The sequence below is a fragment of the Plutella xylostella genome, chromosome 18, assembly GCF_932276165.1.
Source record: "Plutella xylostella chromosome 18, ilPluXylo3.1, whole genome shotgun sequence".
Taxonomy (NCBI): domain Eukaryota; kingdom Metazoa; phylum Arthropoda; class Insecta; order Lepidoptera; family Plutellidae; genus Plutella; species Plutella xylostella.
The window spans coordinates 10,859,941-10,887,787 of NC_063998.1; the positions used below are offsets into that span (position 1 = coordinate 10,859,941).

The window sequence follows — 27,847 nt, forward strand, 5'->3', positions numbered from 1 at the left end:
GGCTGCCCGGCGCGCTGCGAGCTAAACTCACCTATCACACCATGGTTATAAGGATGGCCTTACTGCCAGTGTTTCGGAAAAGAATTTGGTAAGACATTTAATTAGAAATAGCGATCGAAAGTAACAGTTAAGCCTTAAGGACGTTCCGGCTTCCCCCGCGGTGAAACCAGCGCGTGCGACACATGCTAATGACGACGACACTTGAGGTTATAAGTATGGGTGGAGTCGAGGGAGGGTACTCGGTTTCGTTGTAGTTGTCGCGGCGTCGAGGCCACCGCGTCACCATGAGAGTCTCAGCAGTGAGTATCTCCTTCATCAGCGCCTACAACCAGCAGTGCTGTGAGGAACAGCCGGATTTGGGACCACTGTGTTGACAAATAACTTTTGTGAAGTGAAAATAGTGATACATTATCAAGTTCTGTTGTTCCTATTGTGGCTAAAACCTAGTTTTGTATAAGTACTGGATTATGTCAATTTTGTGCATTCATAAGCCTTGGTTCCCACGGTCCCACGGTAGAGAACTGAGACATATTCATTAGAGACAGTGAAGAAGGCATAATAGGAATGTCTTGTAACGGAAAAGTAGGTAACGCATTTAATTTTATAGCAGCTCTTGCTTTTCTGACGTAAGGTTCTCTGTGTCCACAGATAATAGTGGTGCTGTGTGCGTGCGCGCTAGCGGCGGCGGGGGACGTGGCGCACCTGAAGGCGGCCAAGGCGCGGCTGCTGGGCCGCCTGGCGCGCGCCAAGCAGCACAAGCGCGGCGCGCTGTCCCCCGTGCCGCCCTACAAGCTGGGCCACGACATCCCGCGCGTGCACCACTCCGTGCTCAAGCCGCTCCTCGTCACCTACCCGCCCACCGCCGTGCCCGTCACCCTCAAGGTGCCTCTCACCAACCCCCTCGTGCACCGCTGGCCCGTCCCCGTGGGACACAGGGTGCCAGTGCATCATCCACATTTCGGACTGAAATTCCCTCACAAAACTTTCGGCGTAACGAAACCGGATAATCATTTCCATCACCACCATCACCACGTGGCTCGACCGGTGTTGCCGGTGGTGCCGGCGCCCCCCGTGGTGCCCGTGGCGCAGCCGAGCATACCCGTGGCGCAGCCCGTGCCAGCGCCGCCGCCCGTGTTCGTGCAGCCCGCCCCGGCCCCCGCCCCGCTCCCCGTCCCCGCCGCACCGCTGCCCGTGTTTCCACCGCACCTCCACGTGAGGCCCGCGCCCCCCGCCCCCGTGGCCGTGCAACCGCCCCTGTTCCCGGCTCCCCAGTACCCCGCCTATGCTCCACAGCTCAATTACGTAATCAGACCGGGCAACGCAGTACAAACCTCCTTTTTTGCCACCTATCCGCGGTACCCATTGGTGAACTACCAAACCCCGATCGTGCCGGTTGCGCAACCTTCTCCGATCGTCCCGGTGGCTCCCACTCCAATGAGCCAGGTGTTCCTGGGGCAGCCCGCGCCGGCGCCGCACTACCACCTGCTGCAGCACGGGCACGGGCTGGTCGAGCAGCAGCAGCCCGCGCCGGCGCTGCACGAGCACCTGGAGCCGCAGCCCGCGGCGCTGCTGCCCGCGCCCGACCACGGCGGCTGGTCCCCCGTGCAGCCCACGCCGGGCCACCACGAGCACCCCCAGGTCACGCAGCAGCCGTCGCCGCAGGTGTACGAGCAGCACGAGCAGCACGACCAGTACCTGGCGCTGCAGCACCAGCTCCAGCAGCAGCTGCAGCACGCGGCGCAGCAGCAGCACGCGCTGGACCAGCTGCAGCGCGACCACCACCTCGCGCACGACTACCAGCAGCAGCTAGAGTACCACCAGCACCAGCAGGAACTTCACCAGCAGCAGGACTTCCATCAGCAACAACAGTTCCATCAGCAACAACAGGAGTTCCATCAGCAACAAGACTATCACCAGCAACAGCAAGACTATCACCAACAACAGCAAGACTTGCATCAACAGCAAGAGTACCACCAGCAACAGCAAGATTTCCACCAGCAGCAGGAGTACCCTACTCCTGCCTCAGAGTACGGGGTACCTCAGCAGCAGCTGGACCTGGAGTACGGCCCGCCGCAGCACTCGGGGCAGCAGCAGGGCTTCGAGGGACGGAGCGGGGAGGGGGAGGGCGAGGGGGACGAGGGGGGCGCGGGGGAGGGGCACGTCCCCCTCGCGCTGCAGCCGCCCCGCGACCGCCCACTCGAACACTTCCGGTAGTCTGATAGCTACACCTATTGCGATGATAGGTGATGGTCAACTTTACTCTAGAGTGATAGGTTACTAATGTAAGGATAAGCATTTATTTTGTTACCTCGACGAAAGTTGTGATATCGAAGAGCGTAAATATTTATTGACACGAAATCATGATGTTATGGTGTAAATATGTCCGTTGTTGCAATTTTATAACTTAGCTGTAAGTTGTTATTTAATGTAAATAATCAATAAATGATTGAAAACTTATAATTCGGAATAATTTATTAGCTCTCATCTTTTAGGTACTGCTCTAATTTCCTTCCTTTCCTATCCTAGTAGAAGTTTCACTCACATCTCACGTTCTTAAAAAAACACCTCTATGTAGGTATAATTAAATAACTCAGCGCCTTACGTAGCAGACTGTACCTAATTAATTAAGTACCGGCATATGCACAGTATCCTTACGTACTCGCTTAAGAAATAGTCACAGTAATGTCGCAATCAATTTTAAATAGGTAATTTACCTTGTAGCCTGTAGGTGTTTCTGCCATCAATCAGCCGAGTGGGCACTGCGCTAGTCGCTAGTCTAGATATATGTAGGTAGTCTAGATTGTAGATTTGGGCCACACGTGGTCCAATGTGTCTGCTATGTAATAAGCTTAATGGTTTATGTGCAGGGCGCAGTAATGGTGCTGTTACTTCACCGGGCCGGGAATGAGCTACAGTTGTGTGAATGCAGATATGAATGCAGTTGTAAACCCCAAACATTGATGGCATAAGAGTACGGCATATTTCATGTACGGCGGCGCCACGGCTGAACCGACTTTGATTAGACCTGACTTGACTATAAGACAAAGTACTAAGTTATACTCCTCAATTTTTTTCCTTTCTGTTTTTAGATTTTTGCTCTTTTTTTAGAGCCTCGTAATCGCTTTATCTCGTATTTGAATTTGTATGTAACTTACGATATGTAGCGTGTGAAAGTGTGAAATCATGTCGGGTGAGTGAAAATCACCCCTAGTCCCTACCCCTAGCTGCACTTGAAAAATTTAAACCTACATGTTACACAAGTACCTACTTACTATTGCGATAGATTAATAGCAATACGCAGGTCAGTCAAAGACATAAATAAATATGTATATAAATACATAATAGTTTGATATTCAATAAGTAGGTACTTTAATTATAAAACTTAAGTTGATAGTCAATTTTATATACTTAATTATCTTAGATATAATTAACCTAGTAGATAATAGTATGTATTTAGTTAGCTGGTAGGTAGGTACCTACTAACTAAAAACAAACAAAAAACCCGACTGCACGCTAAAAAGATGAAAACAAGCCCCAATGTTAATGGAAAGTATCGCAGGCGGGGACCAGCAGAGGGCATATAGCTGAATGTTACTTAGATAGGTACACTGGTACATGCATTGTGTGGCGGTCAAGTTGGTCCCCGCCTGCGATACTTTCCATTAACATTGGGGCTTGTTTTCATCTTTTTAGCGTGCAGTCGGGTTTTTTGTTTGTTTATAATTATATTTTTTTATTTATAACCTTTTAGTTGTTTTTATTTTATGAAATTTTATGTCAGTAGTTTTAGTTTATGAACATTTTTTATTTCAATAATTTTGGTGTTGTGATTTAAGTATAACTTAACTTAATATATACTTACCTACAATGTGCATATTTTTGTAATGTGCTAATCAAGCCCTTTCATTTGATACCCCACACGAGATAGTTGGAAAAATATTATTTTTTCGATCATCACTTTATGTCCTCTAGAGGGCGCTATGTACATTTTAATGTAACATCACATAGCCTATAACCATCGCGCAATCAATACGCTTCTAACGATACTTCATACATCAAAATCTATCAAGCCGTTTAGGCCACAGGAGGGAACAAAGAAACAGACAAACATACATACATACATACAAACATACAATCGAAAAACATTACCCTCCTCCTTCGGCAGTCGGGTAAAAATAGAGCATATAAAGCTAATTTATTTAGACGAGACTTTATTTATGGTTATAACACCTTTTCCTTCTTTTTCTTTGCCTCTTCCCTTTATTTGGGGTCGGCTCTCCTTGTTACTCGGCGCCAGGATGTTCTATGGCGGGTAGACTATCATCATCATCAGCCAACGTCAAGTTACCACAAGCATCCCCTGCTGACTGCTGCTCGTGGACTTCTCTCAAGGAGTGCTACACTATGTTTTCTTCAGGCGAGCCTCACTCCTCCAACTTTCAACCACTACGTATATAGGTACCTACCTACTACAGGCTATATTAAATTTGTCTTCTTCGAGTTTGACACCAGTGGGATAGATGCTTTAAAAAGCAAGTACTTAAGTATTAAGTTGCATTCATCAGTAGGAAATATCTGTCTATTTAATTTATTTCAATACTTTAACTCACCGACTCTGTATAGCGAGTGACTGACATTTCGCCAGCGAACGGACAGCTACAATCTCTTTGTGCAATCGTATAATACCTATGCAACAATACCCATAGTTTACATGTTAAAGTTTACGTGGAATATAGCAATTATAGCGGGTCACGTTCTGGTCGGTACAAACATGACTTCTGATCATAATAAACACTAAAAGGTATCTAAAATGTGAGATCTTAGTAATCAACTTATCAATCAGTTACTTAAATCCTTCCATTTGCATTAGGTAATTTCAACAGTCGAATGAATAACAAAGTTTATCGTACCTAGATCTGTGTGTGCAGTGCAGTCATTTTTACACGTTGTGTGTAGGTATAATATACACTGCTTTTTACGTCCGATTAAAAATAGTTGTGGAGATAGATCTATATTGGAAGTGGAGTGATGAGTAGCGGTGCAGTGTGCATGTGCATGTGCATGCTGCAATCAGTTCTCTGTTGAATATTTTAGTCCGGACACACCGACTATAATGCGGCAAGTTACTTGGCGACCCTCCTTGCGGGGTGAAAGAAGTGGCGGGGGCGAGGTAGCACGACATGCTACACACGTAGAAAAGTGTGCCCGGATTAATCTCGCGATAGCTTGTAACTATTTCTGACGTAAGTAAAATTTTATTCTATGAGTGTTCCCGTAAATGTCATATTTAGCTTAAAATTTATAGTTTGACAGCATTAAAATTTGGATGTTTACCTTCAGAATATCTACCAATTTGAATTTATTTATGTAAAAGTGTTTTATTTGTCACTTTCATGTTCACTCTCTGTTTGAACTTGTTCATCGTCGTCGTCATCCTCATCTTCATCATCGTTTTCATTAACTTCAATTATAAATCTAAGACAAAAACCACTTTATGTTTAATTTACAATAAATTATAAATAAACAATAACATACCTGTCCAATACATCGTCAAATACTCTATCAGATTTATAATATTCGTCTTAATTTTTTATGACATGGTCGTCACAATTTCTCCACTTTTTAGGCGAATAATTAGAGAAAAGCAACTCTAAGTCTTTTATCTCTTTATCTAAGTTAGAGTCAATCGACGTTCTTGCGAGCTCGCCTTTCACGTACCGCCACACAAGTTCAATAGGATTTAATTCCGGGTGGTATGGGGGTAGGCGAAGCACGATATGACCATTTTCTTTCAAAATTTCATCAATTTTGTAATTTTTCTCTGTGTTTTGCTCATAAATTACTTTCATTAAATCATATAAATTTTGGTTGCTTTCCTAGTTACAAGAACTGACAACTGACGCACTGTCATATGGACTCTTCGTCTTTGTTGTTTACTTTTTCGTATCTGACTGCGCAGTACTAACCTTTAGCCGCGTAGCATGACTGATCCGGTACGCTGTTCTACAAGAAGCCCCTATATTGAGACATTATACGATTTGTTGTTTTTAACGTTATTTTGTTGACGAATTATAGATACCTAATAATAATATAATGATAATATTAAAAAGGCCTCAACACTCATCTTAAGACTAATGGTCTCAGGATCAATGATCTCATGTGGGTCGCACTCAAATTATGACAGACTATATAAGACATGTGGCCGCCTCGGCTGCGCGGCCGAGACTGCCGTAACAATGACATGCAATCTCAGATCAACTACAAATAGATTCGCAATCGCCGTGTGCACTATTCTCTTTCTCACTCAAACCATAGATGTTGCCGACAAAAAAATAAAACCTAAATATGGGGAAATTTAACTTATCATAATAACAAAAACAAAACTTGAGTATATCGTCGGTTGATAGGAAAAAGACACTAAAGGTTAATTTTTCAATAGCCAGATAAAAGTTTTGCTGGGAAATAATTTTGATGCTGTTGCGTCTCAATGTTTCTCAATGTTTGTATTACCCAGATAACATTTATCTGAATATTGAAAAATCAGCCTTAGTGAGTTTTTCCTGTCAACCGACGATATAAGAAAAAAAACTTTACTCAAACTTATTTGATTTCAATATAATTATTTAATATACACAAACTGAGTGGATTGTATAATTCATTGTCTTCGTCCAATCGAAACAATCCTCTTCAAAATGTGCCGAACACAATTTTTGTATGTTTCCTTGGTTCCCAATTTGTGCGACCGGTAATGTCTATCCATTTTCTTGATATTTTTTTTTCTGTCGGAAACCTATGAAAGAGATAAATGGATGAGCATGAGCATTATAATCGTGGGCCAATTATGTGATGGGGTTTTTTTTAAAGGAAACACGTATTTCGTATCAATACAATAAACTTTATATTATACAGAAGAAATCACACATGGAAGAAAAAAAAAGAAACGAACGTTTCCTCACAATGAGAGGCACCTCATTTGAAAGAGGAGAATGACTTCTACAAAATACAATCTTCACAAAAACCGAATTCGTGCGCCCCATTTGTAAACCCAACCCGAGTCCGTTACAATTTCTAGTATTTTCTTTGCATACTATAATATTTGTGGGTAAAATAAATTTTCAATAACTTGCAACACCATGTGATTTGTTATGATATGGTACCTCGTAATTTTTACTTAAAACTGATACTAAAAGACCTTACAGTATTAAAATTAGTATCGTTTTATATTAAAATCGAGCCAATAGATAGTACTATGATGAATGTAAGCTTGTTAAACTTGATAGTATCTACTTACATGTGAAAATATATCTCATCCATCATTCCATCGTGTTTTCGTTCAATATGCTCTATACAACCGAACAAAATCCACCCACCCATGTCACACACTCGTTAAGTGATGATAATAGTCTAATAAACTTAATAAACACCCACAAATCACTAGCAAATCAAAAATAAATAGCATTTAGAAAATTTTGTTGTAACTGTCAGCCTTTGTTTGGCACAGATTTTTCATTTGTTTCATTGTTTGGCACAGAGAACTGACGTAAACAGGCGCCACAGCAAAAAGGACAAAAAACATTTACAGCTTAACGTTTCTTTCTTACGCTTAATGTAGCTAAGCGTCTCTTTTTCGCAATGTCAGAACTGTCACGATTATACCCCTGTGCATGCAATGCACGCGTTGCCCTTCCCCGCTACCCTCCCGCTACCCGCTGTCGTCTTGGGTACCTCGTCCCCTCCGCGTCTTTCACCCCGCAAGGAGGGTCGCCAAGCAACTTGCCAATCTATAACTGGTACTTCGTACTTATTTATAGATTTTTGTGCTTAGTAGTTTGTAAACTTTTTCGTAAAATCTCTGGAGCCGCGACCGCGTGACGTCGTCAAGGTCTGTCACCATAAGTTGACAATACGAACGATTAGTGGATTAACAACAAAACATAATTTTACAACGAAACCTATACAATAATATAATTAATCACGTCTTATATAAGTTAACCATAACGAAGAATCAAGCACAAGTATTTAACTAATGGCACACCAAAGATCATTAACGGAGAACAAAGCGGAAGCGTAATTAGCGGACATTGATAACTGATAGCCCGGCGGAAGGAAGCACACACACCGTCTACACCCCGTGTTGGATGTAGGCATACACACGGCAAGTCCACCTGGCGAAGCCCTCGTGCTGAGTGAGTGTGATGGAGCAGCTGCAGAGCCGGTCGGAGGCGCGGGTGGCGCAGTGCGTGGTGGCGACGGCGGGCGCGCGGCGCGGGGGGCGCGGGCTGGCGGCCACGCTGGCGGCGGCGGCGGCGCGGCTGGCGGGGTCGCGCGCCGTGCCCCCGCGCCTGCGCGGCCCGCTGCTGCTGCGCGTGCTACGGCTGCTGCGCCAGCGGGAGCGCCTGCTGGAGGAGTACTTCACGAGCCCCCGGCCGCACCCCGCCTGCCCCGCGCCCCCGCGCCCCCCGCGCGCGCTGCGGGAGCGCTGGGGGCTGCCGCCGGACACCTGGGTGTGTCCGCGCTGCGGGGGGCCGCGATACGACATCATTCCCTTCGAGGAGGGCATGAGACGCCTTTACGGTGAAGATTTTTGTTTTGCATCGTAGTGCTTATTGTCTAATTTATTTTATATAGTAATATTATTATACTTGATGTCTTTTTAGTTTTAAATAATTATGTTTTAAAGTGAACTGAACTATGAAATCATAAGATTAGAATTATTGTATAATTATTATTATAAATGATGTATTTTAATGTAAACAAAACCTTAGGTACCTAATATACTTCTATCTTATAGATGTGCGTTGTTAGTCATTTATTAAAATCCTGCAATGGATTTTCGGATTTACCTAAGAGTGAGTGTATATATTCAAATAATACTGGTAGAGATAGGTGCTATCGGCTCTTAATAATGACTTGAGTAGAACAGTCCCTCGTACTGGCACCAGCAGCGTGCGATTCATTGATGAATGAAAGCAAGGTCTCGGGTCATAATGAAGTCGTGAGGGTGGAGATGATAACGACTTCTCAACAACGGGTTTGTTTCATTGATTTATCGTGGGAGGCATTCTACTTCCATGGTGGGAGGTTCACTTTACTTAAAACAATATCTCATAATTTTATTTATGAGTCATCAAAAACTGCAGGCAAAAATGGGTGCGGCAATCAGTCTACAAGCCGCTTTAGATAGTTCAGTTCAGTGCTTGCTCCGTAGTTATTACAATGGGAAGAGGTTAGTTAATGAGGTTAGTTACTTGGTTATTATAAAGTTTGTTGTTTAAACAAAACATTCAACATGAAAAGTATAACGGAATTTCTTACAGATGCGATGATTATTGCCTAATTCAAGTAGGTACATACTTATTTACCTAAGTATCTGATAGAGTTCTAGTAGCAATTTAAGGAAAATACCTAGTACCTACGCTGTTTTTGCATGGTCATACAACTTTTTCTTTTGCTGTTCGCAGGCATACAACAATTTACTTTTTAAATGTCTAGGCATGTTCCTTGCTCAAGTACTTTAGCTAACCTGCCTAGCAGACGTTATAAATTTACTATTATTTATGCGACTGTTCCTGAAGGAATAACTGAAACGACTCGCTGCTTTTGAAACGTTTCACATCTTTTACGTAAAGAGGAGTTTATAATTTTGTTGACTTGACATAGTAATATTGCCTGCGTTTATTTTGTGCGTCCATATCTTCGCTCTATCTTCTTCAAACTTTTTCTTGATGACTCTCGAGTCATCAAGTGTTCTACGGTGCTAAATAGGTACTTCAGTATAATACTTGTTAAAATAAAAATAAACTATAGGATGCTATAGGTAACTATAGGATGTCTAATTGATGTAATGTTACTGGCAAATATAGAGTTCTAAGGTAAAGTGGGATACCTCTGCCTCAGCCCTAAAATATTGCTCTGAGTATGTAATCAAACTGTCACTATCAAACTGCAAGGACCTAGTGCTAGTGGTACCCACAGGTGGTACCTATAGGTAGGTACTGTCAACTGTGAATGGTATGATATTATTTATCAACAGGTTATTTCGAAAGTAAATCTAACTGAACCGTGAGAACTAAGTAAGTATATACAAGTAAATAGAGCAATATACTATGTACCTACAAATGCCAGGGAAAGGGTGAAAAAAATAGAAGCCATGTATTTATGTAGATGTAGGTACAATAATCATAAGTACTTATTAGTAATTATAATATTTTAAATCATTATCTTTGCCAATACAATACAAATAAAGCATAGCTACCTGTATCTTTATCTCATTAACTGCAACACAACTCACTCACAGACCGCGCAGAAACATCCCAACAAATAAGGTGACAAATGTATGGAATGGCCCTTCCATGTAGCCCACATACATACCCATAGGTCTAGCTAGAGTACCTAGGGTCTGCCTCGACTAGGTCCGGCAGGCTCGGTATAAAGGCAGGCGGGCGGAGGAGGGAGGCAGTATACTGCGGACACCCCTACAGACACTACTTCCAATATGAAATCTGCTGTAAGTAAAATAATATTTATTTATGGCTAGTATTGCGCCATGAAAAGCTGTGCTTTTATAGTGGTTGACATTTTAATATACAATACAGCCTATATACTTATGGACTTATTGCACGAGCACGGAAAAAAATAGTATAGGTATTTGCATCATCAGAAAAAAAGGATCATCTTAAATACTATTATAGGATATAACGACATAAATAGTATCCTAGTTCTATTCCTGCTCAAAGGTTGAGTTGTCTTTCGAGAAAGCTTACTTTAGCACAGCAGCTTTTAAATCAGTCGATTTTGCTACGACATCTCTATTTCTATAAACAAGAATCTGATGTACTTATTTGTCTCCAGCTGTTCATCGTGCTGATCGCGGCGGCGGGCGCGCTGGGCGCAGAGGAGAAGAAGCAGGAGAAGCGCGGCCTGCTGGGGCTGGGCTACGGCGGCTACGGCGGCTACAGCGGGCTCGGCTACGGCGGCGGGCTCGGCCTCTACAACCACGGGCTAGGACTCGGCCATGGACTAGGATACGGCCATGGACTGGGCTACGGCCACGGGCTGGGCTACGGCGGCGTGCTGGGCCACGGGCTGTACGGCGGCGCGCTGAGCCACGCGCCCCTGCTGGCGCCCGCCCCCGTGCTGGGCCACGGCGTGGTGGCGCCGGCCCCCGTGCTGGGCCACGGGCTCTACGGCGGGCTCGGCAACCCCTGGCTGGGGCTCGGCCACGGCGGCATCCTCCACTAACTGTCTAAGCATGCTGTATGAGGTTCGTGTTCTATTTGTGCCAAAACGTGTCTTTGTCTACTGAAACTACGCTGGTGTCGTATTGAGTGTAAATGATTGATTTGATTGAATAAATTTTCTTTATTAAGTAATGCTTGTGTTTTGTTTTTTCCTAACTTGCACGTAGCCGTAGTTCGATCATAATAATACTTATATTACTTATGAAACTTGCTAACGATTATGAGGTAGCATTATCTCTAAAGTGGGACTTAGGTACATAATATATGCAACTATACATATAAAATGTACCTACCTAATTAAGTATAATTTATAAATACCCTTTTGTGTCACAGTTCCATTCTTATTCTATTCCATACATTATACTGTATATTATGATCTGCTTAGATTAGATGCTACATAGGAGAGCTTTAATGTATACTTAATAAATTCAAACAATGTATTCAACAACAGTATGAGTCTCTGCGACTGAGGAGTTTGAATTCTGGGATCTACTTACTCCTTACCATAGAATAACGAGTACAGCACTCGTTACTCTATGCTCGTAACTATAGAAGTAGCAACATGTAGAACTTGGTTGAATGGTGCATGGTGCATGGTGGTGGCTGGTACAAGCGGGATGAGAAGAACTAAGAAATAAGACTTAGGTTAGGCGCTTGTTACAACGAGCTTATCTCCAACATACAGTGTGAGGTTATGGGAAGATAATATTAATCACTCTACTTATAAAAAGACAAATGCATCAAAACTATTATTTTCAGCAATCATATAAAAAGTTTACAACTTATCCTGCTAAAATAAAATTAATCATCAAAATGAAATAAAATAAGGGTGTCTTGCACAACAAAGTTAAATAAAATTAAATCTATGACCTCTTGCTCTGACATTATACTGTTAGAGCAAGAGACAAACTATTTAATTTTATTTAACTTTGTTGTGCAAGACGCCCTAAGTATCTTAAACATAAAAGTTATAATCAAATAGGATCAAAGGTCCAAAGGAAGTTTGACCTAAAAACTAAAAGTTACAAGACCGAATTAACATAGGCTGTATAGGGCTGAGTACCTCAAGATGGAGGTATTGCGACACTAGCGCCCGCGCCGGCGCCGGAAGTGCTCGTTAGTGGGCCCGGGCTCGCCTGTGATTGGCCAACGCGACCGGAAACTGCGCAGGACATTTAATGTTTTGATGTGAATTACTTATTTAGGTGTATTTTAACAGACTAATTTTATCATACAAAAGTTACTCTATTTGCAAGAAATCCTACTAATATTATTATAAATGCGAAAGTTTGTGTGTATGTATGTATGTGTGTTATACTTCTTCACATCAATACTACATAGGCTACTTTTTATCCCGGAATTTCCACGTGAAAACTTTTTAGGGCGAAGCGAAGCTCGCGGGAATAGCTAGTAGGTATTGAATATTTTTGCCTGAATATTAGACGTGCCTGCTCCATATTTCTATAAAATAATTCGGATGCCTCTATGTTTATTTGCATTATAAGGGTAAGTATTTATTCAGGGTTATGAAAAAAATAACATTTAACTAATTTAGCCTAACCTACCATTACCTAATTAGACGCCTCTATTGTAATTAATGAAACAGGCAAGGCGTATCACTTAGTGGCATCCCTGGGTGGCACCCTCTACAATTAGTAGAGACCACTTGTTTTACTCGGTGTAGGTATATAATGCAAATCATTTTTAATTGGTCAATTAAATAATGTACTTAAGTATTCTAAAACCATGTCTTATGATGGCGTACATAATATGTAATAAACTAAGTACACAGTATATAAACGACTTCTTTTACGGGCATTACATACAGAGATTTCCACACACCAATAAATTACGTCTAAAACCAGATGTGTGCACTGAAGTGGTCTGCTCTGTTCATCGACAGTGACCACTCTAGATACGCACATTATGATCTGATCATGAAGAGTATGAGGAAAGGTGAAATGCGAAACTATTAAGTTTTAGAAATTATGATAAAATTATGTAGGTACTAGGTACATATCACTGAATGTAGGAGGCAGGATAATGTACAAATGGTATTAATTTTTTTATTATCCTAAAGCAACATTTTGTCTTACTAGAACTTAAACTCAAAGGGCACATAAGTATAGGGTTCGTTCTAGTGCAGTTTATAATTTCGGACTGTCGTGTCATGTCGCAAGCGGAAACGATGATTACCTTCATCAGTAACTGTGTTATGGACATTTAATTTAATGCTGAGCTGCGTAAAGACGTCCAGGGAGATATATATTAGATACCTTTGACAGAAATATTTTACTTTCTGTTCCAAACACTATTTCAGGTAAGTAGACATGAAAATTTCATAAAACTGTTCTGAATATCAAACTTAATCTAAGTAGGTAATTATTAAAACTATTTATCACTGCTTCTTGCTAATATAAAGATTAATGAATGAGAAACACTGACAACCGTGTATTAGTTGACGTATTTATTAGGCAGCGGCATGTAGCTATATGTTCGTAGATGGAGTGTTGACAAATGTCCCGGGTTCGGAGCGGGCTGGGACGCGCGGCATGCGGCCACATTTAAATACTTGCCGCCCGCGCCGCCGCCGCTGCTATTGATAAACAATAAACAGACAAGACAGAGTGTCAGTGCAAAATAAACCTAACGACAAATAACACCTCACTCCAACTTTCCATGTGATATTGAATTACATAGTTCGGTTAAAAGATTTTTGACTTAATTAATTGATAGTAGGTACAATGGTTGATATAAGGTTAAACTTAAAACGTTATCTCGGTTTATCAGTAAACAACTGTATGACTGATCTATACTCTATCTTGGTCAGTTATTGTTTATGAAAGACCGTGGCCGCTTGATTCATCATGAGAAGATTGACAGGCATTTGAAGAACGAGCACGAGGCATTTTGTATTTTAGTAACTCCATAACTACTAAACTTAACTTACCTAAGTTAAAATTCGTAATTCGTACCTATATGTATGTGTGTGTTGTGTAAGAAAGTAGAAATATTATATTATGATCGTTTTTTTTTACAAAATCCTTTATTTCTGTTCTGGAATTTTGAGACTTTTCTGATCCCTAATAGAGAAAGGAATATACCTAAGTACAATAATAGCGTCGTGTTTAGTCCATATTCGGTGCCAACCTGTCAACACACGTGTGCTGCTACCACCGGCCCCCTGCACGAGGCGGAGGCGGCGGCGGCGGCGGCGGCGCGGCGGCGGGGCGCGGGAGTGTTGTGACATCGCCGGCGACGGAATAGGAGCTAGTGCCAGAGACAGACAGGGCGCGGCGGCCGTGGAGCCAGGGCCAGTGGAGGATGCGGCGCTTGATTACCTTCTTGGACATAGTGTCAATTAAATCAGCTGCTAAGAGCCCAAGTGGCCTGTCATTGCTAGGGTTACGCAAAAAATAATCATACTTATCAATACTTATCTTGTCACAGATTGGAGATCGGTCGAGATGGAACACACATAACAACTACACAGGCACAGCGGTGCGGCGCGGGGGCGGCGGATGCAATTCTTTAAGTCTATCAGGGCAGTGGTCATAATCTAATACGTCCAAGTGCCGCATCCAGGCACTTATTCCTCGTGGACGCCGCTGATTCAGTTAATCGTCACACACACGGCGGCGATGTCGCAACCCGCGCGGATATACTAACTAGATATATACTATACATGGTGTTGCAAAAAGGGTATAGGTACTAAGCCGAAACCTACATGTGCAGCATGTTATATCTTAACCAGAACCTGAAATCAGAATTTCACAATTCGCGAAAAAAGATAGGTTTCGGCTTACCATACCCTTTTTGCAACACCCTGTATACTTAGAAACGAATGTTAGACTGGATCGTGAGCCGCGCCCCGCTGCTGCCTGCTGGCTCACTTCCAGCTGCTTTCTTCGGTTTACTGTTATCAGTATCTGAAGGATAACTCAACTTGTCATAATTAATTGCGTGACATAACTTGGTGATAGGCCCTAATTTGCCCTGTGAACCGCCTGTAACTGTAATTCAGTAATTTATTATGCATCATTATTCTATGTATTATTATTTTAATAATGTTACGATTTATTAACTGTTTTATGTTATGTAGGTAATTTAGTCCAGAACAAATTTAATTAATGTTTTGTAGAATTTCATATGTTGTGATTTTGTGTCAATAAATGAAATGAATTTGAATTGGAAAATTTTGTATTTGAGAGTGAATCGGAGGTTACAATTACTAACTATATCTTAAAATGGCCCAGTCTATTATTTCACATAATGATTTGATACATACTCGTGTAATATGTAACGATTCGGCACTATGTATCAGCTACATAAGTACATAACCCACCCAGCAGGGCACGGTGGGGCAACACTCGTGCAAGCGCTGACTTATTTATTTGAACATCAGCCGTATTTAACTACAAATAGACAGGTATAGGACTAAGGAGCCAAATGGGGAACTAGTCTCTCCAATTTATCCAATCAGTTCGGGCCGCAATTCATCACTGATACGTGCCAGTAGGTACCTACTGTAAATAGCTGGAAGTACCTAAAGCCTCTCTGAGTGACGTATCCCGTTGACCGAAGGGAAACAGGTAGAGTATGTATTTATTCGTACTATTTAGATATAAGAAAAAAATGTAAGTAAGTACCTATTTACTTGCGTAGGATATTTTAATATATTTTTTGATTTAATTAATTCTAAGTTTTAGTTAAAAGTTCATAGTCTAATAGAATGGGTGCTTTACATTTCCAAAGCAACAGATCGAACAGTCAAGCGGCGAGCAGCAATAGGGCATCCTCGGCGACCTTCCGGCTGAAGGTCCCGGGTTGGAGTCCGGTAAATGCCAGCGAGCGGCCGCCGCCGCCGCCGCGCCGCCGCCGCGTCCCGGCTGCAGTGAGCACGACCCGCGGCTGCAGACGCAAATGTCAAGAGAATGACGACTGGACACGAGTTACGGTGCACGCGCACCTTCAAAGCACCATTTGGTAGATTGCTCTTCTTTAACATTTTCATAATATGTATATCAACAGAATCTTGCTAAACTTGAAATAACAATAAGCTCGATTACTTAGAATAATCCAAAAAAAACATAATATGTATTAATAATAAGAATGTCAAGCAAATTTATTAATATTGGTGATAGCCATTTATTCATGTAAGTATTAACTACTTAAAATTCGTGAATACCTTTATAATATGATACGAATAACTGAGCAGCTACTATCCTGCAGCGCCTACACGCAATTTTTAGCAAAACTTGCAGCAGTCAGAGCGACCATAGTCTAGTGCTAGCACTAGTGACCATATCTTACCACCAAATCTGGATTCAAAAGTAGATGGAAGTCTATATGATTGCCACAGAAAGTTAGTTACCTAAGTAATAGCGACTTAATTTTTTTTTTTGGTTTTGCTCAGTTCCTGGATAGGTATAAAATGTCCTAAAACTATTTAAGTATATAGAAAAATAGCAATTAAGAGATTTTATCGGTATGTTTTGAAAATAAGAAATGATCAGTATATTGTTAAAAAATATGTTAGAATACTTAAAGCTCACCGCTCATAATTAATAATAATAAATATTTATTTTCAGACCACATAGTCCATAGTAAGTGTTAGTAACAATGAATCTTAATACTAGGTTAGGCTAAATATAAACACAAACACATTAATATATTTATTTACACACCCTATTTTGAAACACTGAGTACTGATCCTACCCTGTACCAGTTAAGTTAAAACGTTAAAACGTCCATTAAGGGCCCGTACAGGGTGACGTGCCCCGCCAAATTTGGGTTTTCAATGCTCTTCACACAGCACACGCAGTGACACGCACACATGTAAGTTTGCACAGTGGGTCATAATCTTTTACTCGCCAACTTTATTGACAATTATTTTTAAGTAGTGATTTGAGGGTAAGTATAATTTTTAATTACACTGCTAAGCACCAGGAAAGAGTAGAAATTAATAGGGGTGCCACTTTTCTCCATACTCGGAACCCGATTAGCTTTCTAAACAAATGTAGTATTTACTTACTTGTAGAAAGGTAACTACAGGTATTAAAGTGTAGATACTAAGGGTATACTAAGCCGAAAGGGGATGACTCAACTCAAGGGGTCATTCTGAACAACTTTTGTTCAACGAGTTTTGCAAATTCGCGAAAAAAAATATTCGTTTTCCATGGTAAAAAGTCACGTGTCATCAAAGTTTCAATGAAAAAGGTTTTTTTTTTGTTAATTTTTAAAACTCGTTTGGAGACCACACCATAGACAAATCCTAATTAAAAATGATTTCAATAGATGGCGTGTTTTTATGTTGGGTAACTCAGAATAAGAAGTGATGATATCTCAGAATAATAATGGTTAATGGTTCTATTCCGCTGAGCACCGAAACCGGTGGGACACAAGTGAAAAGTGGCGGTTCCCCTCATCTCGCATAATCTTTATTGACCAAAAATTAAAAACCGACTTCAAAAAACCACTAAAACGTAAGAAATAATTTAAGGTTTAGACCAATCCTAGGTCACAGTATAAATATACCTAAGCAGGTACTGTTCTTTTTTGATGTTGGTGCAGTGACAAAGCAGTTAATCTGAAGAAATATGGCACCAACTTCAAAAAAGAACAGTACCTGCTTAGGTATATTTATACTGTGACCTAGGATTGGTCTAAACCTTAAATTATTTCTTACGTTTTAGTGGTTTTTTGAAGTCGGTTTTTAATTTTTTTAAAATTATTATTTTATTTTGTTATTTTTAGTTTATTTGCAATAATTATCAATCAAAAGTAAGATGCAAATGATACCAATATGTCCTACTCGTTAATACGAATCATTCGAGCCCAAACACGAGGTAGTTGCTATATACCGTTGAGGAGTTCCCTTGACTGCCTTCCGTTTCCATCATCAGATCAGCTCAAGGTCACCATCATATCTTTTTGTTATAATAACAATATTTACGTTATAAATTTCATAAGAATCGGTTGATAAGTGCCCAAAATGGAAATTTATACCCCTGTTTTTACCCCTTTACCCACCCTTGGGGGTGGAATAAAATTCTGAAAAAAAAATGGGACCACCCCTGAGCTCAACCCAATACATCAAAAAAAGAATTTTCAAAATCGGTCCATAAATGGCTGAGTAATCGATGAACATACATAAAAAAAAAAAAAAAACATACATACAGACGAATTGAGAACCTCCTCCTTTTTCGAAGTCGGTTAAAAACTCATTTCGCATAACTCGTATGGTCTAAACTTTTTTGGCCGAACCATCACTTTGCCAAGAATTATGTGGTATAAGGCTCGTTTCGTCTAAAACTCTTTAGGCACAATCTTTAAACACCTAAGTTTCGTTTGTTCAAATGTATGTTCGTCTATACCTATGTATAATCTTGTTTCTCCTAATGTTATCTTAATAAATAATATATTAAGTATGTAGTAAATGTACAAATTGTGGTATTTTTTCTCATACATCCCGAAAATCACGATATTGAATGATTAAAAAATCGAAAGTTAAAGAGCAATACAACATACATTTATAATACACATACAATAATTATTACAAACCCCATGAGATCGAAACCTAAAGATAGGTGCGACGACGAGCAAAGCGAGGAGGAGCGTGTTAGGTGCACATGTTCATCAAAACCGAAGCGGAGCGCAGCGAAGCGGAGCAGAGCGTTTTCCAAACAGCGGAAACAATACAAGGCACCAGTTTGCGCTATAGAGAGACGCTCCGTCAAAGTTAAAGCCAAACAAATATTATTACTTTGTATAAACCTATTATTAGGCTATTCAAGATTTGGCCATACCATTATTAGGCTAAACAAGATAATGCAAAATAACTTTTTACTAATCGAGATTTATGCCATACGATTTTCGGCGAAACGAGACTTTGACCAAACGTTTCTATGCAATACGAGATTAGGCAAATAAATCTTGGGCCAAAAAAGGTAGAACCGAAAAGTGGTCATGAAAATGCACTAGGGTAGACCCTGCTCCTAGAACAGGGCATGAGTTTGTGATTTGTGTGCGAGGATGGAAACTTTGAATATTTTCTTGTTTTTTTTATTATTGATGAAATAACATATAGTAGTTACCAACCGAAGTCACCCCGTGACAGGGTGACTAGATAGGTACTTCTGCAAATTACGCCATCTATCGTTGGTTTTTTTAGTAACTACTGTCTATAGAAGAAATTCCGTCATTATCAATTTTACGTTACGAATGAATTTAGTAAACCCAGTAAACCTAACTAATCCAGAGGAAACCTAAAATATCTTTCTGTCTCTCTGAAAAACATACTTAATAGCCCAAACTCGATGCTTTTAGCTATTAACATCTTTGAAATAAAATTCAGTCACCACCTTGTTACTGCCCTCATCAGATTCTCACGAGACCATTCCTCAACCAGTACCATGAGACTGTGTTTTTGATGAATCCTAACTTAATGTTCCTACGTATTGTCATCACTTAGATCCATTCGCTATATTCCTGCTCCTTTTGCCACATTGCCCACTATCTAATTTAATTTAATGTATTGAATATAGTGTAAGAATTATGCTTCCTCAATTTCAAATCAAATTATGTTGGTGTCATAAAAGTTGAAAAAGTGCAATGACAACCAATGTGCAGTGATTTTGTATCTGTACACGAAAAGATCGCGAGCTGTCAGTGCTGCCTAAACCGACGTGACCCTTCTTTGGAGGCCAGCGGCCGACTGAGTCAAACGTCGCTTGTGTTTATGATTTTATAACACAGAAAGCCGCCATAGATATTTGTATGAAGATTTGAGGGAAAAAAATTGCCCAAGTTTGTTATTAATTTACACAAAATAGGTGTGTGTTTATTTAAAAACAAGGTATTTAGCGCCTAGTCCAAGCATTTATCTTTATAATTTGATAAGAATCATATGAAAATTCTTGATAATTACGACACAGTTGTTACAATACGGGAGTGTGATTTACTGGTTTTCTGAAATTAATTTACAGTTATCCATAAGCATTTACTTAAATTCGAATGATTCAGCACCTAGCTAGACTCTTCGGCTACCTGTGTGATTTTTTTCAAGGCTGTAGAGCATCATTTACTATATAATTCTATGACAATGCCAACCCTCGTTTACCTATTGCCGACCCTTAATTCAGTACTAAAATAATGAAAGTTCATGCCCCGCGTTGATGTCTAATGTATGGGAACGTGATGCCCGCGCCGCCACACGCGCCGCCCGCGCCCGCCCCGCGCCGCCGCCGCCGCCGCTACACACGTCATGATTATTGGCAACTTTGGAACCAGAACTATTTAAAAATGTTCCGCTACAGTTTGCATATTTATGAGATAAGCTCATCATTTCAACCGGACCTAAATTATTTAAATTCCACAAAAATGTAAACAAATCCATAGCATGGAGTCACAGCGGAGGACATCCTAAATAAAATTATGATAATTTGATCGCTCTAATTGAACCCCTGTCCTGCAGCGGATGATGACCCATTATGATGATGATGACTTGCTAAATAAGACCCAGTACAGTTAAATTCATACTTATTTTTAGTTCCACCTGAATAGGAAAGAATTTTATGGAATTTAAAGTCCTAATGTAATTAATTGCGGAGACACAGTTATTATGGCTGTTCACATTACTAGGCGAGTTATTTACCTGTTTGGTAATACCCTGCTGTAGAGATGCTGTGGGCACTGTAAGTAATCAATAAATGAATATTTATGCAAATATACTGCAAAAAATAGTACTGCACTTTTAAATAGGTATATGTTTTATTGCACACCAATGGATGTATTGAAAGTTACATAATGACAGGAGAAAACATGCGTGATACTAGGACTAGGATGTGGTGGGATATTATATATTATTATAATGACTTTCAATTGCCGAACAGCGGGTAGGTGTCTCTGTAAGAAGATTATAAAGATGGCTATGTAAAAATTTAAGTAAATAAAAATATAAGTATCAACCTCTTTGAAATTTAATCCTTAATAAGTATCTTAAAAATATATCCAAAAATAGAAATCATAAATTAATAAAGAATCTGATGGGATTTTGCTCACCTATAAACGTTATTTTTAAACATATTCACATTAAATGGGCGCCACCGCTACGCATACCGGCATAAATTATCTGAACTTGGGATTCTCCAACGATCAAAACAAACGGACAGAAATAAACCAGCATCTTCTATATATACAGTTGGGGTCCAAATTTGTTTATAGAACAGCTATAGATTTCGTCCAGTGAACTTATCTTACGCGTTTCTTCAGTACTCTACTTCATCATGAACAGCTTCGTAAGTACTTATAAACTATTAAGTAATAACCTATCTATTGCATTTTTCTGATTCAGTTTCTACATTTCATCTAGAGAAATTTCCAGAGATATTTGATATAATATTCGAGTATAAGTACCTACATACATAGGGAATAAATAATAAGATCAAACTGGGCCATTTTATGAGTCTACATAGATAAGTAAGTGACTAAAAATCGTGTCCTGCTATTTTCGTTTACTCAACTGCACCTCTATATCCTTTCCACTATCCTTTTCAAGTTTTATGGCTTGTAAATTACCTAATACTCTCTTATGCTGGTAATTCGAGAACGATTTCAGATTCAATTATTTTTACAAAAATAATTCCATAGACCCGGGTTCGATTCACGGCTGTGGCTTGTGACCGAAAAATGGGACCTCCACCTACCTATGTCCCAATAAAGTGCGTAATTAAAAATTGTTATTATGTTTCCAGACCGTCCTCCTGTGCTTAGCCGCCGTGGCCCTCAGCAGCGCCCACCCCCCGGTGTTCCGGCGTCTGCACGCGCGGCAGTACTTCCCCGCCTACCCCGCGGCCTACCCGGCGGTGTACTCCGCGCCGGCGCACTACACCGCCGCGCTCGCCCCCACGGTTCACTACGTGCAGCGTGTGCAGCCAGCAATCAACACCGTCCATGTGCCCGCGCCGCTACCGGTCGCGTCCGTGGTGGAGACCGTGGCGCCCTCCGCCTCGTACCCCACCTACACGCACACCAACACACAGGTCCACACCACCTCGGGGAGCATCTACCGCGTGGACACGCCGGTCACGTACACCACCACGCTGCAGGCGCCGGCCGTGCACCGCACCTACCAGTACGACACGGTGCACGCCGCCGCGCCACACACCTTGAGGTACGTCAACGGGGTGTGGTGCTGAACACAAAACTGAATAGGAGAGAGGAGATTATCGTGCAGGAAGAGTTGTAGATGGACAATATGTGAAGTGTAATATGTTAGGTACTTATTAGGTTTAGACAATAGTGCAATAAATTATTATTAATATTTTACGAAATCTTCTTATTTCACCATAACCAAACTAATTATTTCATAAAATATTACATAACTACAATGAGAGCGAACTCAGTGAAGCCACAGTTCTGATAGAATTTTTTATTAACTCTACCCGTGGTCCTATAGGTAAAAAAACTCAATTTTTTTATATTTTCGTGATTTTCATTCACGAGACTCAACGATTAATTTCATACAGAATCACTTAGCTGTACGGAACGATAACTTAAGTTATTCAGTCCAAATTAGTTAATATGAGCCTTTACTGAATAACTGAAAATAACAAATCATTGAGAATCGTTACGAAAGTGTCGGTCCACAAGCCCGGCAGTGTTAATTGCATAGCCCGCCTGTCTGTCTATCACTGTGAAACCTTAATTATTTTACTTATAAGTATACATTGTAGGACATAATTTGCATTAAGTTACTTACTTAATTACATAAATATAGGTATAGTGGTGTATTCTAATTCTTGGCAGTGTAAAAATAGTTGATGTAACGGAAACAGATCCCTTTAATTAAGTAAGTAATATTAAATATTAAGATACTGAAATCTTAATATTAATCTTAAGGCTACCTTTCAATAAGTTCATGATGCAAGCCTTTTGCTTTGAGAAAATTAACCTTAGTAATATGAATTTAGTTGAACGATTATTTACTTAGGTATACTCCATTTTCAAACATCATCGTGCTCGTGTTAATTCAATAATTAAAATCCGTTTTTTTCACAACATATTTATTATATCTTCCAGAATTGACCAACATGTTTAGTATAATAGCTTTTACTTACAATTTTAACCAACAGAGAGCCTTAAATATTAAATATACAGTCATATACTTTTACTCTTGTTTTAATATATTCATTTCAGTATAGGTATGGTAACTTTTATTATTATAATTTATTTGTTTCACTTAGGCGCTATAATAATGATTTTTTATTGTCATAATATTATGTTGTTCTCGTAAACTCACATAAATTTAACATAACAAAGAGCACCGTATTGGATTATTTCCAACAACTGTAATAACAAAAGTAATAAGGTACAATAAATTTAATATTATGTATTTTAATATATTTATGTAGTAGGTAATTGTTTGTTTTTCAGATTGCAGTTCTATTATTTTTTACAATAAGTTTAATTTGACGAAGGTAGGTATTTATTTATTTATTTATTTATATACACTTTATTGTACACATACACAAGCAAACATAAAAGAGAACAGTTACAAATCAAAACACAAGACGTATACAAAGGCGGGCTTATTGCCAAAAAGCAATTTCTTCCAGCCAACCTACGACTGGGTGAAAGATAAATGACATTAGATCCTTTAACTAACTTGAGTAGGTACAATTAATAATTATCAAACAGAAATTAGCCTATGGTTTAAATCTAAAATTAAATTAACAGTGCATGATTACAACATAAAATAAACATAATATTATAACATATAACTTATATATAAATATATACTACATAAATATAAATATATATACCTATATATCTATTTTACCTGCCAACCTAATGATTCAAAATAGTGATGTCTAACATTTTTTTTAAAAGTTGCCATTGATGGTGACTGTCGTACTTCCTCTGGCAAGGAGTTCCACAAACATGCTGCCTTCATTGCAAATGAATCGCTATAGGAGGCAGCATTATGATCAGGAATGCTCAACAATTTGTTTTCTACCGACCTCATGGCTCTACCCTGAGAATGAGAACACAAAAACGAAAACTTGCACTTCAGGTATTGGGGAGATGAGGGGTTATTTAAAACACTGTACAATATGTTGAGAATATGAGTATTCCGGCGAAGGCGAATCGGAAGCCACTGTAATTGAGCTCGATACTCAGAAATGTGATCATATTTGCGCAATCCGAAAATGAATCGGATGCACAGGTTCTGGAGACGTTCGAGTTTGTTGAGTAGCTCTTCAGTGAGGTCAAGATAGCTTACATCGGCGTAATCAAGAATGGGAAACAGTAAGGACTGTGCCAACGTAACTTTAGTGTTCAGTGGTAGGAAGTACTGCAAGCGCTTAAGAGAATGGAAGGACGCGAACATTTTCTTGCTGACAGCATCTACTTGGGGAATCCAAGAAAGTGTGCAATCCATGATCACGCCAAGATTTTTTACCGAAGCTACGTATGGTATGACAGTCTGATCGTACATGACTCTCATGGCAGCTGAAACGTCAATTTTACGAAGCATCCGTGAGCTTCCGAGGATAATTGCTTGTGACTTTGATGGATTGAGCAGTAGGCCGAAAGACTTGACCCACTTAGAAATAATTTCCAAGTTTTCATTAATAACACTAACGGCCGTGCTCAAACTCTCTGGTGGTGCACCGGCATAGAGCTGAAGATCGTCTGCATATAGGTATGTGGGTATTTAAAATGCTGTACTATTGTTTACAGGTTAACAGTCACACATTATACTACTTATAAAATAAATTGTGGAGATACTTAGGAACTAAGGACTTTTCACATTAAAACATTTTAAATACTTCGACTGTAGCAATTAACAATGTCGTAACTGACTTTTGGCCATTTTTCAGTTTATTGCACTAGAAGGTCATAATATCAATAAGGAAGGTGTTAGGAAAGTTTCAGCTCTTAATTATGAATATTTCCCGATTTTTGCTGTGGAAAAAAGTCGGATCTGTTCATGGCGACCGCTTAACACTGTCGGCAAGTATGTTGCGACACTGTTCCCGGGGCGGGCGAGCGGGGCGGCCGGTCGTATCTACCACTTCCCGCCATGTTAGCGGGAGGAGCCCAAGTTGCGTTATACAATTTTATTATGTGGTCTTTAAGATCAATTAATTTATAAAAATAATGAAACTATAATGTCTTGCTCTAAATAATGGTGAGTTAGTGTATCAAGGAACGGATAAAGATCTCAAGACAATGTATGACAGAAATTGAATATTTGTGTACAAACATGTTCCATTAAAACGGATACAATTAAACAAATATATATTTTTATAGCATCTCACATTAACATGCTTGCTTAATACAATGTATTTTTTTTTACAATTAATATTTTATTAAATTTTCGTATGGAAGTTGTATAAACAGTACTGAACAGGTAACATTGTAGCAAACGGCACATCCAACAGTATTACCTGCTCATTATTTTAATTTTGAGTCGGATGTACCACATCCCACATTGTTACTTGCTTGCGTTTCAAGTACTACTGTTGTATATGGTATTACCGACTTTATTATTTGTTCTTCTTTCCCTTGTGATTGTCGGATATGGAAGAACCAACCTTGTTATTTGTACATAATGTTAAACTATTGAGTTGGATGTGGTACAATGTTCCATTATTTTCTGTTAACGTTGTAAAATCTCGACCGGCTCTCTATAAAAGTTAGAGCCCAGCCTCACTAGAACCTCATTGACCGCGTTACCAGCAACGTGTCCAAGCTGTAAGTATTGAAATTTATGGTACCTAACTCACTTGGCGACGGTGTGGCATCAGGAGCATTGCTTTTACATTCTGTATGTTTATAGGTACCGATATTTTATTATTTATTTGTTGTTTATTGGATAACAACCGTCAGTAAAATTCCTATTGGATTTGAAAATGAACTAGTGCAGTAACGTGCACTGTAACCTGCAGGTTTCTCGGCCTCTTACTGTACAGCTGCAAGGATACGAGTATGCTAGATCTTTAGTGATAACAATAATAAATGACATCAGCGTAGGGAACAACACTCTCATGAACATCCAAACGAGCTTTTTGAGACAATTTCTGACTCCTCATTACAGAGTTCCAGGCTCCAATAAATTTATCTGATTTCCCACTTTTACTTTCAATAACCCCCTTACAACTCTCGTTAACAGGATACCCAAACAATACAAACTCATTCTCTTGCTGTAATCTTTAATTCTCTATCGAGATCTTACACTCAGTCACTGTTTCATCTCTTTCAAACATCATTACTTTCGCCTTTCATTCCCTTCATTTTTAAACATCATACCGGAAAGTTACTTATTTTTGCAGCTGTTCTACCGACGATGATAGTAACACTTAATTGTCAGCGTACAGCATGTACTTAAGAAGTAACTTTTCGATTCGCAATCCTCTTTATCATCTTTTATATCCCTAACATAATTTTCTTTAAATAAATGAAACACCCAAGGCGAAGCACACATTAAGCAGGGCTTAACACCCCTGTGGATGCTAAACCAGTCAGTGTAGGCTCTATTTATCCTAACGCAAACCAAAGTCCCTAAAGGGATCCCAGTGGTCGCGTCAATTGGCTGTCCACTCCATAAACGGACATTGTGTCCCACAAATCATTCCTCCTTACTATAAAAGGCACAGAACTCTGTTAAGCCAGGACCTATCTGTGACATTATACGTAGTGATAAGATCGTATTCCACAAATCCCATTCCCTTTCTTCAAATACCATGCCATCCAAGATTTTTTATTCTCTGTCTCCCTATCTACCCTTTCAATCAATATTTTTGCATACAGAATCAACGATACTTAAGAGGCTGATGCCACGGTGAATGTTGCGGACCTGGAGAGAGCCTTTGTCTTTATGCAAAGGAACTATGTCCGCTCCGTTCCAGTTACCTGGCACTGTACCGCAACACCAGCACTCATTGAGGAGTTGGTAAATCTCAGTAGCAGCCTCTCCCAATGAGCGCCACAACACTCGGTTCTCGGACTTCCTCCTCCAACCGGCTACCCGCCTACGGTCCAGCGGGCAGGAGGGCCTCCCACCCTGCGTCTGTCTGTTCGTGGTCTCCACTCGAGAACTCGTCTACCCCAACTGTTATCGATTCTTCGGCCGATATGACCAGCCCACTGCCACTTCAGCTTGCATATTTTGACAGCTATGTCGGTAACCGTAGTCCTCTGACGGATAACCTAATTTCTGATACGATCTATCAAAGAAACCTCAAGCATAGCTCTCTCCATAGCACGCTGATCGATTTGAAATCGGTGGACCAGTCCTACCGTCAGTGTCCAGGTTTTTGCAACATACGTCCTCACTGGCATGACTCACTGGCTGAAGACTTTTGTCTTCAGGCTCTGAGGAATGGCCGAGGAGAATATGTGACGAAGTTTCCCGAATTTCCCGTTCTTAGCATGCCTGAAGAAACTGCGACATTCAGTTTTGTGTCTAGAACTATAAGCAGATTATCGTTGCATTATTATAATTGATAACTAAAATTTATCTTAGAAAATAGAAACAAAATAATGGAAAACTACAATTTTCATGGAAAAAAATATTCAGGAAAGCATAAATCCGACAT

General features: G+C 40.0%; 3 protein-coding genes across 3 annotated transcripts; all 3 read left to right on the forward strand.

Annotated features, from left to right (window-relative positions):
- The first annotated feature begins 224 nt into the window (after nt 1-224).
- Nucleotides 225-2,460, forward strand: LOC119692656 (proline-rich extensin-like protein EPR1). Its single transcript, XM_038113834.2, has 2 exons — nt 225-299; nt 649-2,460. The coding sequence occupies exons 1-2, from the start codon at nt 285-287 to the stop codon at nt 2,212-2,214; spliced, it is 1,581 nt and encodes a 526-aa protein (XP_037969762.2). The 5' UTR covers nt 225-284; the 3' UTR covers nt 2,215-2,460.
- A 7,926-nt stretch (nt 2,461-10,386) lies between these two features.
- On the forward strand, nt 10,387-11,372 carry LOC119692729 (cuticle protein 65). Its single transcript, XM_038114205.2, has 2 exons — nt 10,387-10,507; nt 10,852-11,372. The coding sequence occupies exons 1-2, from the start codon at nt 10,496-10,498 to the stop codon at nt 11,239-11,241; spliced, it is 402 nt and encodes a 133-aa protein (XP_037970133.2). The 5' UTR covers nt 10,387-10,495; the 3' UTR covers nt 11,242-11,372.
- Nucleotides 11,373-21,384: 10,012 nt separating this feature from the next.
- Nucleotides 21,385-22,568, forward strand: LOC119692714. The gene is made up of 2 exons (XM_038114158.2): nt 21,385-21,538; nt 21,995-22,568. Exons 1-2 carry the CDS (start codon nt 21,527-21,529, stop codon nt 22,436-22,438), a joined length of 456 nt encoding a protein of 151 aa, XP_037970086.2. The 5' UTR covers nt 21,385-21,526; the 3' UTR covers nt 22,439-22,568.
- Nucleotides 22,569-27,847: the final 5,279 nt, after the last annotated feature.